The 12,387-nt window shown below is 38.5% G+C and overlaps 1 protein-coding gene across 2 annotated transcripts in view; it reads left to right on the plus strand.

Moving 5' to 3' along the window:
- The window catches only part of BNIPL (BCL2 interacting protein like), a 105,578-nt gene extending 102,245 nt beyond the window's left edge, over nucleotides 1-3,333 (plus strand). For both annotated transcript variants that reach the window (XM_053704860.1, XM_053704870.1), the window contains exon 10: nucleotides 870-3,333. In XM_053704860.1, the coding sequence (XP_053560835.1) occupies nucleotides 870-894 (25 nt within the window). In that variant the 3' untranslated portion in view covers nucleotides 895-3,333. The remainder of the gene's footprint in view (nucleotides 1-869) is intronic.
- The last annotated feature ends 9,054 nt before the right edge of the window (nucleotides 3,334-12,387 follow it).

Raw genomic sequence — 12,387 nt, forward strand, 5'->3', positions numbered from 1 at the left:
TAACTTCTTCAATGTCACTGTTTCCATATTATGATTGTATGCTTTCAACCTCAATAAAAATTAATTAAAAAAAAAAAAAAAATATACAAACAATTTAATAAAGAAAGTTAAATTGCAAAATGTTACTAAGATGTTTCAGAAAGATTGTGTCAAAAGTGTTGGTTGCATAGTAAACTTAAATTAGTTGGTCTATTCATAATTCAGGACCATTTTTAGCGAATAGGATTTGTTTGGCAAGACTGGATGATAATAAATATATCTCATCATATATTTATTATCATCCAGTCTTGCCAAACAAATCCTATTCGCTAAAAATGGTCCTGAATTATGAATAGACCAACTAATTTAAGTTTACTAAGCAATCCAACGATGAATGTGAAGCATTCATCGTCCATGTTGAATGCATAAATCCTAATTTTTACAAATTCTATTTGTTCCATCTAAATGAGAACATTTGAAAACATATTTTATTTTATTTTTTATTTCAAATACTAATAATTGAATGATATTCCAGAATAGCTTGTATTTGGATTTGAAAACAATTCCACTTTAGATCCTTGTTAATTTGGGGTACACACAATGACTACCTTCATGGCTCACTGGTAAAAATGTACCTGAACTAAATGTATTTATGCAATTGAGTAATTTGATTGTTTCTGTAAAGCAATTATTTCAGATGTAACAAGTATGCACTGTGATTATTTTATTTATTGATCAATGTGGTTCTACTAAATAGAACTGATAACAATTAAATTACAAATAATTTAAGTAGCATATCGTGGTGTTTTAATTATACTTCTGGTAAAAAAAAAAAAAAAAATTTTCAGTGCAAAAAATATTAATTCAGCTTTTCCTTTTTTTTCTTCTAGGTTTGACAGTGAATTGAATCGATAACATGAAAAAGAAAATGTTATCCAAATACATTGAATATATATATATTTTTTAAAGCTGTGTATTTTTTTTGGGGGGGTGGACATCTTAACCCTATAAAAAAAAAAATGCTGGAAACACGAGTTTAGTATATTAGTTTAATAAGTCTAATGCAGGGGTGCCTAAAACACATTTACATACACACATATATACTAAATATATATATATATATATATATATATATATATATATATATGTACTGCAGTACTCACCCCCCCCCCCCCACACATTTCAGATCTTTTGAAATGAAAATCATATCTATATGATTCTTAAAAATGGCAGTGCACAACATATATATCACTAATAACAGGATTGGCCCTTGAGTTAAAGACAGCTACGTAATGCTTTGCAGCACTTTGTGAGGGATACTGAACCTAAATTTTTTCTTTCAGGATTCAGATAGAGTATGCAATTTTAAGCAATTTTCTAATTTACTCCTATTATCGTATTTTCTTTGTTCTTTTTGTATCTTTATTTGAAAAGCAAGAATGTAAGCTTAGATGCCGGCCCATTTTTGGTGAACAACCTGGGTTGTTCTTGCTGATTGGTGGATAAATTCATCCACCAATAAAGACAAAAATTGGCTGGCTCCCAAGCTTAGATGCTTTCTTTTTCAAATAGAGATAGCAAGAGAACAAAGAAAAATGGATAATAGGAGTAAATTACAAAGTTGCCTAAAATTGCATGCTCTCTCTGAATCCCGATAGAAAAAAATTGGGTTCAGTGTCCCTTCCTTTTAAGTATCTGGAATGGATATAATAATGGGTGATGAGTATAATAAATAAATAATTCTTACTGTAAAATATAATGCTGAGAGCAACTAAATACTTTGGCTTCAAGCCAAATGCAAAAATGGTGGGAGGAGCTTGTAAGAAGTGAAGTTAGTGAATGGTTGTGTCAGTATGAATGTGAGTGTGAGTGTGACAGCATTATCAGTTTTTGAGTGCAAAAGCATTAGTGTGTGTCTCTGTGTACTTGTCACTATGTGACTTAGTGTTTTTGGCACTATATAACAGACCCCAGCATGTAGGATTATATCCTTTTTAACAATATACATTGCATGATAGCTACATGTTTATAGTTATTGTTACCAATGAGAAAAAATGTACTGCAATACCAACCCCCCCCCCCCCCAATAATACAGTGTGTATCCAGTTTCTAACATTTGTTTAGGAAAATACAAACATGAATGTTGCACTTCAGATCTATTGAAATGAAAATGATATCTATATGATTCTTAAACTTGGTAGTACACAACAAATGAACTAAAATGTAGACTCATTTTATGGGCATTCTCTTAATTCTAATAGCTTATAGAGTGTGTCCATTTAAACTGTTGTTTGGAATTCTGTAATTTACACAAATACATGTCTGTACAATATGTTTATACCGACAATGTTTTCATGTGTTTTTTAAACATATTTTTTGACCATAAAAAGCAAGAACGTCCAACTTAAAGGGACAGCAAACACCTTGATATTTGTATTTAAAATGTGTATTTATGCATAATGAAATAACTGCAATATATTTATTTTGCCCCTTATTTATAATTTAGCCCTGAAAATTAACCAATTTATATTTTTCAGAACTTGAAATGCACTCTTCTGACTTCTCAAAGCTAACTTTGCTACATATCTGTACCTAATTGCCTTTATCAGATAAAAAAAAAATGCAAAACAATATATTTCATATTAACATTATGACCGTGGCTACTTTAGCCTTGTTGTCTGCAGTTTAAAGCCCAGATTGGCTCATTCAAATAAGGCAAATGGTAGGTGGAGTTTGGCTAGTGAAAAACAATTGCAGTAAAAGGGATGTTATTTAAAAAACAAAAAAACATTTAGATTTGTCTGGTATTCTATAGCAACATAACAGAAATGTATTCTAATTACAAGGTGTTTACTGTCCCTTTAAGGTTAGCAATCCACTGTTTTTCATGCTAACCTCCACTTTCGAATCTTTGGTAAAAAAATTTAGCCCAGTTTATTTGGATTCAGGTCCTGGGGTAGTATTATTTGTTGGAAAGTTTTAAGGTCAATTATTTAATAATCTTTTCATAGGGATTAGCAGATGTCTGTAGGTTTCTAGGCTTCTATGTATTTATAGAGTAATGGTGTTTTTTTATAGCTGTGTATAATTTTGTTGCAAATAATACAACTGTTAAAACTTGTGAGTGAAACAAAAGTGTCCTATGTGGGTACTCATTTGAAAACATTGGCTATTCTAGCTATAAAGAGTGGGATTAGTTTCACATATAAACTGTTACAGGTCATTTAGAAAAGTGCTTACTCTTGTCCTGATATTGTGCTATTTTTTTATTACACGTGAATATTTGTATAAACATGTTTGTGTTTTTATGAGGGATTTTTAAAAATGCTGTTAATAAATTTTATTTTTTGTTCATTCTTTTGTATTTACTTTCATTTTGTGATGCACGTTCTTTAAAAAAAGGACATTTTAAATTATATTTTTATGATGGTAATTTGAATTTAATGTTCCTAGGAAGGTAGAAGCTGTAACTCCATTAAAACAATAAGTCAATCAAGCTCCCTACCTCCTCTGGTTGTTTTGTGAATCAACAATGGATGGGATTTACAAGAATCTACAACCAGGCAAACGCAGATTTTAGCCTAATAGAAGACTGGCATGCCTCTGACTCTTTGAACCAAATTTATTTGATTGGTTCTCTTTTATCCATTCAGGAGTTAAGTTAAGAAACAATCACAGTGGACCTTCAGCTATTGGCTGACCTACAACCAAGGTGCTAATTGGTCACTATTCCTCAGTTCTAGGTTTCATGAACTTTTTTATGGCACTTTGAGTGCGATAAGTGCTATTTATACCCTTGAAGTTCCCTCAAGAAAACCGATTTCCCAGGATAGAAGTATTGTCTGATTCCACCTGAGCTAGCTTCACTTAAAGGGACAGTATACACTCATTTTCATATAACTGCATGTAATAGACCAGTGATTTTTAACCTTTTTTTTGCCGTGGCACACTTTTTTACATTAAAAAATCCTGTGGCACACCACCATCCCAACATTTTTTTAAAAATCACACTTTGTAGCCTAATATATATATATATATATACAGGGAGTGCAGAATTATTAGGCAAATGAGTATTTTGACCACATCATCCTCTTTATGCATGTTGTCTTACTCCAAGCTGTATAGGCTCGAACTACCAATTAAGCATATTAGGTGATGTGCATCTCTGTAATGAGAAGGGGTGTGGTCTAATGACATCAACACCCTATATCAGGTGTGCATAATTATTAGGCAACTTCCTTTCCTTTGGCAAAATGGGTCAAAAGAAGGACTTGACAGGCTCAGAAAAGTCAAAAATAGTGAGATATCTTGCAGAGGGATGCAGCACTCTTAAAATTGCAAAGCTTCTGAAGCATGATCATCGAACAATCAAGCGTTTCATTCAAAATAGTCAACAGGGTCACAAGAAGCGCATGGAAAAACCAAGGTGCAAAATAACTGCCCATGAACTGAGAAAAGTCAAGCGTGCAGCTGCCAAGATGCAACTTGCCACCAGTTTGGCTATATATCAGAGCTGCAACATCACTTGAGTGCCCAAAAGCACAAGGTGTGCAATACTCAGAGACATGGCCAAGGTAAGAAAGGCTGAAAGACGACCACCACTGAACAAGACACACAAGCTGAAACGTCAAGACTGGGTCAAGAAATATCTCAAGACTGATTTTTCTAAGGTGTTATGGACTGATGAAATGAGAGTGAGTCTTGATGGGCCAGATGGATGGGCCCGTGGCTGGATTGGTAAAGGGCAGAGAGCTCCAGTCCGACTCAGACACCAGCGAGGTGGAGTACTGGTTTGGGCTGGTATCATCAAAGATGAGCTTGTGGGGCCTTTTCGGGTTGAGGATGGAGTCAAGCTCAACTCCCAGTCCTACTGCCAGTTTCTGGAAGACACCTTCTTCAAGCAGTGGTACAGGAAGAAGTCTGCATCCTTAAAGAAAAACATGATTTTCATGCAGGACAATGCTCCATCACACGCGTCCATGTACTCCACAGCGTGGCTGGCAAGAAAGGGTATAAAAGAAGAAAATCTAATGACATGGCCTCCTTGTTCACCTGGTCTGAACCCCATTGAGAACCTGTGGTCCATCATCAAATGTGAGATTTACAAAGAGGGAAAACAGTACACCTCTCTGAACATTGTCTGGGAGGCTGTGGTTGCTGCTGCACACAATGTTGATGGTGAACAGATCAAAACACTGACAGAATCCATGGATGGCAGGCTTTTGAGTGTCCTTGCAAAGAAAGGTGGCTATATTGGTCACTGATTTGTTTTTGTTTTGTTTTTGAATGTCAGAAATGTATATTTGTCAATGTTGAGATGTTATATTGGTTTCACTAGTAAAAATAAATAATTGAAATGGGTATATATTTGTTTTTTGTTAAGTTGCCTAATAATTATGCACAGTAATAGTCACCTGCACACACAGATATCCCCCTAAAATAGCTATAACTAAAAACAAACTAAAAACTACTTCCAAAACTATTCAGCTTTGATATTAATGAGTTTTTTGGGTTCATTGAGAACATGGTTGTTGTTCAATAATAAAATTAATCCTCAAAAATACAACTTGCCTAATAATTCTGAACTCCCTGTATATATATATATATATATATATATATATATATATATATACACATACACACACATACTGTATGTATTGCGCTGTTATGCGATGCCTCCTACAAACTACCCCTGCACTAGGAGTAAAAAACAAGAAAAGTTTAAAAAATGTCACACTGTTGTCAGTCTGCCGCGGCACACCTGAGGATCTCTCACGGCACACTGGTTGAAAAACACTGTAATAGACACTACTATAAAGAATAAGATGCACAGATACTGATATAAAAATCCAGTATAAAATGGTTTAAAAACTTACTTAGAAGCTTTCAGTTTAGCTCTGTTGAAAAGGCAGTTGGAAAGCCCACTGCAAGTGGGAAATAAGACAGTCCCCCCTCCCCCTTCTTTTGCATATGAAAAGACCCTTTACACAAACAGGAGCAAGCTGGAATAGGTAGCTGACGGTATTCAAATAAAACTTTGGGGCTTGGTTAGGAGTCTGAAAATCAGAGCAATGTTATTTAAAAATAAGCAAAATTATACTTAAAAACTTTATGGGCTTTATAAATAGATCATCTACAAAACATTTATGCAAAGAAAAAATGAGTGTATAATGGCCTTTTAAGATTACATTTACAATGACCAGGCTATTGCCCACAGGTCTGAGCTACAGACATTGGATTTGGAGTGGCGCTAGAGCCTCTCTTGTGGAACTTGTTTCTTTTTAGGCCCCAGGAAGACCACTCTGACTTCATAACTGACCGATTCTCAGCTACCTCTGGCAATCCCCATCCTGTGACAACCCATAACCCAACAAAAATTATATACTGAACAAGCCCTTTCAACAAGTGCCATGAAAGGTCTATCTAACGCCATGAAATTGATCCTTAACATTGTACCATATCTCTTAATTGTCTTGTATTTTGTGGCACTGCCCAAATTTGGGATATCAGCCTGTGGTCCAGCAGTACTCCACTCATATCGTGCTTTTTGCTACACGCTTCTCAGAGATGGAAGCAGAGTGCTGTTGAGCTGAAGAATGATCATTCACTTCAGCATGGATCACAATAGCAACATGTACCAGCAAATTAATTATATCCCCTCTTTTTTCCCCTCTATTTGAAACCAGCCCAAGCCCTGCTTCACTTAATTAAACCCAAATCTGGTTTAACCTGTTAAAATGTTATGATGTATGCACCAGCTGAAGCTGCAGCCTAATTTTTCCTGTACATCATTTTTCACAAAAAGAAACATTTTGCAAGCATTAGATATAAACTGCAGTTATTTTTATGTGGATGGAAGAAACCTCACCATGCCCCACTAAAATGTTTAAAAAAGTAATTGTCCTCTTATTTGACTGAATGCTTTCTCTATATTTTCTTTCACCCATTTGTATTTGTCAGTTTTTTATTGCGGTCACCTCACCGCTCCTCTGTACTTCCAGTTTTTGGCTCCTCTGTTCAGAACGGAGTTTGCTGCGGAGAGTGTGGAGGCTGCATTTTCTTCTTTCTACAGTGGCAAGTGGATTTGGGCTGTTCTGGTAACAAGAAGGTGTTTTTTGCTACCAGGTGTGTCCGGTTTTCTGTGCTAGTGGGATAGCAACTTCTGGAGGGGTAAGACCTCAGCAGAGCTGAGGGTTTTAAGTGCTTATTTATGTTTTGTTGCTTCATATAAATAAACTTAATTTAGCATTTAATTTTTTTGTTAATTGCGAACTGATACCCAATTATGGACACTAATGGTGGAGTTTATTCATTTGAAAAATGCTTATTGTGTTTGGAGGCTAAGATAATTCCTCCTGTACAGTTTTGATCTTCATGTTTAAATAAAACTTTAAAGATAAGATGTCGCTCCCTGAGCCATGGAAGAAACAGAAAACAGAGGGGTGCATCATGTGTGCATCAGCATATCAATGGTGAATGGAAAAAGATTTGAGCCTAATGGGTACTCACATTTAGTCCGAGTACACTTATGTACTGGTAGAAGCAGGCTGGTATTTTGGGGTGTGCCAGCTAACCCTCTCCAGGAATGAAGTGGATGATGCAGGTGCAGTCCAACCCACTCGGTATGCGGGTTAATCCCAGTGTTCAGATGTCTTAGAATGGTGGCTTTGCCACTCAAAAAGGTGCTTTCACACTGCTTGTATTAAAACAATTTGTTTATTAAAAAACAGTTTAAAAACAAGTAACAAGCAGTGATTCCAGAGGACATAAACAATATGTACTCTGTCTATACAACGCGTTTCTCAGCCTCTCTCCCTGAGCCTCATGTCTCTCAGGATAGTGTTATCCTAGCTATGCCTCAGCTTTCCCCTCAAGCTTCCCAAGCTTCACATGCAGTGCCCTGCGGTTCCTCTCAACCTCCTGGGGTTGTTCTTTTACCTGGGGATTTCGCTGCACAGATTACTTTTGCTGTTTCTGCAGCTTTATCAGCTTTTCCAAAGGTTTCTGGTAAACGAAAGAGGAAATCTAAACATATTGATGTTAGTAAGGCTGACTCTGCTAAAGCTGTGTTAATCAGTTTGTCTCAATTATCTGATGAGGATGATTCTTCAGTGACTTCTGAGGGGGAATTGTCAGATTCTGATACTGTAGTGACAAATTCTGCAGATTTCAGATTTAAGTTAGAACACCTTCAAGTTCTTTTGAAGGAGGTTCTTGCTACTTTGGAAGAATCCGAATCTGTTGCGGAGAATCCAAAGAGGTCTAGTAAGCTTAATAGGGTATATGATGTACCCTCATCTGCAGAAGAATTTCCAGTTCCAGACCGTATGGCAGATATTATTACTCAGGAATAGGATAAATCAGGGATTCCTTTTTCCCTGTCCCCTGTTTTAAAAGGATGTTTCATATTGCTGACTATTTGTGACTCGTGGAGCACAGTGCCCAAGGTAGAGGGAGCTATCTCTACTCTGGCTAAGAGAACGACTATTCTTATTGAAGACAGTTGTTCTTTCAAGGATCCCATGGATAAGAAGCTTGAGGCTTTTTGAAGTATATGTACAATCATTAGGGATTACAGTGGCAACCTGTTGCTAGTATTGCTACAGTTTTGGGGGTAGCATCTTATTGCGATGATTTATCTAATCTTATCCTAGAAGAGACTTCTATAGAGGAGATCCAAGACAGGATCAAGGCTCTCAAGCTATCCAATACCTTTATTTGTGATGCCAACATGCAAGTTCTTAGGTTGGGTGCTAAGTTTTCTGCTTTTACTGTTTTAGCTCGCAGAGCTCTCTGGTTAAAATCTTGGTCTGCAGATGTAACATTCAAATCCAAGCTTTTATCTCTGCCTTATAAGGGTAAAACCTTGTTTGGACTAGGTCTGCCAGAAATTGTTTCTGACATTTCAGGTGGAAAGGTTTCTTTTCTACCTCAGGATAAAAAGAATAGACCTAAGTGTGGCCAGAATTCTAATTTTTGTTCTTTTCGTAACTTTAAGGGACAGAAGTCTTCCTCTTCCAAGTCGGATCAATCCAAGTCTTCTTGGAAGTCCGGTCAGCCTTGGAATAGGGAGAAGCAAGCTATGAAGCCTTCCGTTGATTCTAAATCAACATGAAGGGGCCATCCCCGATCCTGTAGTGGATAAAATGGGGGGCATGCTTTCTTTTTTTCAGCAGTCTTGGATACGCAATGTTCCTGATCCTTGGGCCATAGTTATAGTATCCCACGGTTACAGAATAGGATTCAAATCTTGTCCTCCCAGGAGCAGGTTCCACCTGTCAAGGTTATCTGCGTATCAGATAAAGAGAGAGGCCTTCTAAAACTGTGTAAAGGATCTATCATCCCTGGGTGTGATTGTTCCAGTTCCTCTAGAGGAACAGGGTCTAAGATTCTATTCAAATCTATTTGTAGTTCACAAGAAGGAGAGCGCTTTTCATCCCATTCTGGACTTAAAGGGTCTCAATTAATTCCTCAGGGTTCCATCCTTCAAGATGGAGACCATCCGTTTTATTCTTCCCTTGGTCCAAAAGGGTCAGTTCATGACGACCATAAATCTGAAGAATGCGTATCTTCATGTTCCTATTCACAGGGATCATTAGCAGTATCTTAGGTTTGCCTTCCTGGACAAACATTTCCAGTTTGTTACCCTTCCTTTTGGCATTGTTACAGCTCCCATAAAATTTTATAAAGGTTCTGGGGGCTCTTCTGTCAGTGGTGAGGTCCCAGGGTATTGCTGTGGCGCCTTATCTAGATGACATTCTAGCTCAAGCACCATCTTTTCATCTAGCAAGATCTCATACCGAGATGTTGTTGTATATTCTACGTTCCCACAGGTGGAAAGTGAATCTGGGAAAGAGTTCCCTTGTTCCAGATACAAGGGTTTGTTTCTTGGGAACAATCATAGATTCCCTTTCCATGAAGATTTTTCTGACGGACATCCGAAAATCCAAGCTTCATGCTTCTTGCCTGTCTCTCCAGTCTGCTATTTGTCCACCTGTGGCTCAATGCATGGAGGTGATTGGACTGATGGTTGCCTCCATGGACATTATTCCTTTTGCTCGGTTCTATCTGAGACCTCTGCAGCTATGCATGCTCAGTCAATGGAATGGGGACCATTCAGATCTCTTGCAGAATATAAATTTGGATTCCCCAACAAAAGTCTCACTCATGGTGGGTTTCACAGGACCACCTGTCTCGGGGGACATGTTTCCTGAGGCCTTCCTGGGTGATTGTAACATGGACGCCAGCCTGTTAGCCTGGGGAGCAGTTTGGGTTTTTTAAAGACACAGGGTCTGTGGACTCCAGAGGAGTAGTCTTTTCCAATAAACATCTTGGAGTTGAGAGCAATTTTCTATGCTTTAATAGCTTGGCCTCAACTAGCTTTGGTCCAATTTATCAGATTTCAGTCGGACAACCTCGGTGGCCTACATCAATCACCAGGGAAGAACTCAGAGTCTCACGATTGCCATCTCTCTGCCATCCACTTACCAGGGGTGGACAACTGGGAGGCAGATTTTCTAAGCAGGCAGACTTTTCATCCCGGAGAGTGGGCTCTCCATCCAGAGGTTTTCACAATGATAATTCTCAGGTGGGGGGTTCCGGAGTTGGATCTGATGGCGTCTCATCAAAACGCCAAGCTTCCAAAGTATGGTTCAAGGTCAAGAGATCCTCAAGCCGTTCTGGTAGATGCTCTAGCAGTTCCTTGGAGCTTCTACCTAGCATGCCTGTTTCCTCTGTTTGCGTTGCTTCCACTAGTAATTTCTCCAGGGGCATATTGTGGCCTAGGCCAACAAGGCTGGTGCCTAGAGCAGCAGATTTGAGAGGGGCAGCACATCTGCCCTATCCTCTCGCTAAAAGCCAGCACACAGTACAGTGAGCGATAAAGTACAGGCTTTTACAGAGAAGATAAGGCATGTGCGCTGATTAAGGTTGCTCTTTACAGGCAGTGCTCCTTTAAACCGTTGCTTCATTTAGACGCGCCGGCAATTTTGCAGTGGAAGCATTCTTGGTGAGAAACTTGCCCGGGGATATGCATACAAGGTGAGACTGGAGGAGAAGACCTTGTGCCAATATGCTGCCTCCCTTTGTCAGCTGTGGTGGGTCTGCGAGTACAGTGCTTATTGCAGGTCTTAGTAACTAACAGACTGGATGCGTCTGTGCACTGCTTAAATCAGCTTGTGATGTCTAATCATAAACTCTCAGCGCTAATGTATATTAGCTACTAATAGCTAGCTTTCTCTGCATTCATGAACCCACAGAGTAAATAGTAAACGGACACTTAAAAAGTTTAATTACTTCCATGATGGTAATTACTGTATGTTGATACATGTAAAGGGCAGTGATTGTTTCAAAGTATATTCTTTCCCTCCCTTCCTCTCTCCCTTTCTCCCTCAACTACTTCCTTCTTTCCCTCCCTATCTTCTTTCTCTCAACTCCCTCCCTTGCTCCCTTCTTTCCCTCCCCACTTTTCTCCTCTCTCTCCCTCCCTCCCTCCCTTCCTTAGTTCCTTTCCCTCCATTTTCTACCCTCCCCTTCTTTTCTCAGGGAGAAAACGGTATGAGATGCATGCAATGCAACCCACCTGTATGCAAGTGTTTTGCTAGTCCATGTTCTTTTGCATTGTTATGAAAAAAAACATTTTACACACTGACCCAAAACTATGACCCAAAAATATATTAAGGGGAAAAAGGCCCAAATTTTTTTAGTGGGGGGGGGGGGGTGGAATCAGAATTTTGAGTGCCTAGGGCAGCACAAAACTTACGCCACTGAATTGCTCGCATTAAACAGGAGAGAGCTTCTATGATTCTAATAGCTCCTGCATGGGCTCGCAGGATCTGGTTTGCGGATTCTGGTGACGATATCATCTTTTCCACCATGGAGGTTACCTTTCAGGAAGGACCTTCTACTTCAGTGTCCCTTTCTTCATCTAAATTTGGTTTCTCTGAAGCTGACTGCTTGGAGATTGAACGTCTAAGTTTGTCTAGACGTGGCTTCTCTGAGAAAGTCATAGTTACTATGCTTCAGGCTTGTAAACCGGTTACTCGCAAAATTTACCATAGGGTATGGTGTAAATACCTTCATTGGTGTAATTCTAAAAGTTTTTCTTGGAACAAAGTAAGGGTTCCTCGAATTTTGGCTTTTCTTCAGGAGGGCCTGGAGATGGGTTTGTCAGTCAGTACTTTGAAGGGTCAGATTTCTGCTCTGTCTATTCTTCTGTATAAACGTTTGGCAGTTCTGCCAGATGTTCAGTCTTTTGTTCAGGCCTTGGTCAGAATCAGGCCTGTGTTTAAATCTGTTGCTCCTCCTTGGAGTTTTAACCTAGTTCTTAGAGTTTTGCAGCAGTCTCTGTTTGAGCCGATGCATTCTGTTAGTATTAAGTTTCTATCTTGGAAGGTCTTGTTTCTTCTT

This window comes from Bombina bombina, chromosome 1 (assembly GCF_027579735.1).
Source record: "Bombina bombina isolate aBomBom1 chromosome 1, aBomBom1.pri, whole genome shotgun sequence".
Classification (NCBI taxonomy): Eukaryota; Metazoa; Chordata; class Amphibia; order Anura; family Bombinatoridae; genus Bombina; species Bombina bombina.